This window comes from Alligator sinensis, unplaced genomic scaffold, assembly GCF_000455745.1.
Source record: "Alligator sinensis unplaced genomic scaffold, ASM45574v1 scaffold169_1, whole genome shotgun sequence".
Classification (NCBI taxonomy): Eukaryota; Metazoa; Chordata; order Crocodylia; family Alligatoridae; genus Alligator; species Alligator sinensis.
The window spans coordinates 2,560,969-2,564,098 of NW_005841924.1; the positions used below are offsets into that span (position 1 = coordinate 2,560,969).

General features: G+C 44.2%; 1 protein-coding gene across 1 annotated transcript in view; it reads left to right on the forward strand.

Annotated features, from left to right (window-relative positions):
- LRBA (LPS responsive beige-like anchor protein) overlaps window positions 1-3,130 on the forward strand; it is a 621,066-nt gene that overhangs the window by 362,119 nt on the left and 255,817 nt on the right. The window contains 2 exon segments of the mRNA XM_025198536.1: window positions 317-463; window positions 3,088-3,130. The exon segment at window positions 3,088-3,130 is cut by the window's right edge and continues 46 nt beyond it. Coding sequence (XP_025054321.1) covers window positions 317-463; window positions 3,088-3,130 — 190 coding nt within the window.

Here is a 3,130-nt window from a genome sequence, read left to right on the forward strand (position 1 = left end):
GGGGGCACATGGAGCTGGAGACACAGCCCGCACCCCGTCCCGGCTCCGGGTGAGGCTGAGCCCAGGCATCATGCCCATGGGAGTGAAGCGCAGACCCCTCTGGCTGAAGGACCCGCACAGCCCCCGGGCCTGGGCGGGAGGAAGAGGCCGACTCCTCTCCCTGCGGCCCCGGGGGCCCGCGGGCGGGCGGGCTGAGGCCGGGTGAAGAGCATTGGGAGCGGCTCTGCCAGCCCCCCGCCCCGGGCTGCTCCCCGCTGGCACCGCTGCTGCTGCTGCTGCCGCCGAGACACAGCGAGGCCTTTCTGTTTCCTTTCAGCTCCCGAGGAAGACGTGCTGGTTAGTGGCAAGCAGTCCATCAAGAGCCAGGCCCTGGGAAATCAGAACTCTGAGAGTGAGATCCTCCTGGAAGGCGATGACGATACCCTGTCATCCATCGACGAGAAAGACTTGGAGAACCTAACAGGTAACTCGAGCTACTTTCTTCCCCCCTCAGTCTCCCTTATTGCTTTTCGCTGGGATCGCTCCCCTTGCGCGGGACAGGCGCGGAGTGAATGAATGCCCTGCCAAGCTGGAGATGTGGGCACTGGCTGCAGCACACTGAGGAATCTCCCCACCAATGGCTTTTATACCCCTCTTGTTTTTATCCTACTGTTTTGTGGGTGTGTTTTTTTTTTCCTACATGCCCTTTCTTAGGAAAAGTGGCTTCTCATTGAAGGGATTTCCCTTTTCCACTTTTGTCTGGTCCCGCTGTTCAAAGGCTGGGACTGGCAGGCGGCTGGGAAAGTTTTTTAGAATGAAGGCCTTTCTCAAACTTTATTTTTGTGCATTTCAAATGTATGTCCCAATCACCTCTCTTTTTTTTCCTTTGGTGGAGGAGTCTGCTCACTACATTAAAAGTTGGCTTCACTCTTGCCCTCCCCTCCTGCAGTCTATCCCTGTATCTGGCTTCCTTTCTTTACCATGAAAAAAAAGTTCAGTTTCATCAAATGGGTTTTTTTTCAGCGTACTGGATATAAACCTCTGTTAGATTTTTTTTTGCAATCAAAATGGATTATCTTCACTACTTAAATGTTCACAATTCAGACAGTGGCTTTGGATTCAGAGTACGTAACTTCTAGTTTAACTCCATTATTATGAGAGCAACACAGGCTACATGAAAGCGAGACTCCTTTACACTATTCCACTCGGCCATCTGGGTTCTGAGTGCACTCAAAATACATGTTGGTTTATAGGACAGAAGAATGTTTTTCCTGGTCAATTCTGGCTCCCTGAGAAGCAAGAAATATAATCTTCCCTGGTGATCACTATGTGAAGTTATTGGACATCTTAATTAATGGCAATTCATTTACCCATTGCCTGAACTGTATGCCGCTTTAAAGGAAAAAAATGTTAAAAATACTAATTCAAGGCCATATACTGATCAGTGAACTAAAAAGAAGGTAATGGGAGCATAATACAATGGTCTCTCTTAGTGAATCTGTTCCCCTCTATCTCTAGCCTGCTCTCCAACAGCCTTCTGCCCGGTCCCTTCTCTTTTATTATGCATTCATTGCTTCTAGTAATACATTCGTACTGTAATAGAGGTGAAAGGGGAGTTTAATTATATAATCTTGACAATGGGAATAGGATTAAGAAGTAATCCTCACTAATAAAGTGGTGTGGGTTAGAAATGAAGTGGAAATTGTCAGGGGTCTTCTACAGGACCTAGGATGCCCCAGCTTCTGCAGCTGTCTGCTCACCTTGTAATTGAATGTCTGAGAGTGATTGAAAAAATGTTATTTCTCCTCTGGATTACATGCTAATGTACAGAGGGCAAAGGGAGACAGCAAAAGAACACAGAGCTGCTTATTTCATCTATTTGTGGGGATGAGCTTTGGGAAATCATGGCAGTTCTGTAGCTATCTGATGCCCATCTGCAGACACAATGTATTTGTACATTGGGAATAGAAGGTAAAGCTGCTCTGATCTCAGCAGAGCATCTCTTCTATTGTCCTAGTGGCACACATTAAGATTGATGCGAGATTAAAGACCATCACCCTCCTAACCATCGATGGAAATGACAATTCATCTGCATTTTTTGGCAGCTATTCACCCATTGATTACCTGAATGTGTGTACCTCATTTATAGACACTTTATTAATTCAGACCTGGGCATGTCATGCTCATATTTTCCAATTGTTTTACAAGTTATACAATACACAGATAATATTGCCACAAAGTAACTTAATTCCCTTCTCTCTCTTAATCAGTTGGATGACAAACCTAAGGTGTTTTTCCCCCTGTACATGTTGTTTTATTTAATAGGTTCTGTATTGTTAGAACTGTGCTGAGCCTATTGTTTTCAGTAGTAGTCTGATTTGTCTCTGTGATAAGCCCTGTGGAGATGTGATTATTCCAATAAAAATTCATTCAGTTGGAAACCAACCCTCCAGCTGTTTACTCCCACAGTCCCCGAGCTACACTAACACTATATAGAATCCTTGAGCAATATTTAACAGTGGCCTAAAAAGCATTTTAAAAACATTTTCTTTACAGTCCCAAGCACTGAGAGTTTAATCTTAACAATAGATTTCTACCAGGTATGAGAGAGAACACATTTAGCTGGGGTAAGTTAGATAACTTTCACCATAGGCTTGTGTTCATCTTTTGAGAATTTGATGGAAACCCCCAGGTTCTTAATGCACACATTTGAAATGAAGAGTTCAAGTCCTCTTTTATGCATGTTCTCAGTTATTTTAGTAACAAAAGGCAGAGGCTTATCAAACTGTTTCAAAACTGGAATGTGGCGGAATAAAACTAGGTTCTGTTACAATAAAACCACCTCCTTGGCATATGTAATGTATGCACCAGTCTGCAGCTGTAGCTGCTTCAGTGTTTGACAGTGCAGAGCGACTGCAAATCTATTACACATGCTTTTTCCTGGTTTTTAAGTTTGCTTTTTACAGCTAAAATCTCCAGGATTTTTTTTACTTGTATTTTGCATTCAGAAAATAATCTATACAAGGTCTGCCTAATGCAGCCTATGCTTGGTTTGTGCTAGGCCCTTTGCGTGTTTTGAACCATGGTGGTGTTTTTGTGCTTTGGCAGGTCCAGTTAGCCTGTGTACACCAGCTCAGCTTGTGACACCCTC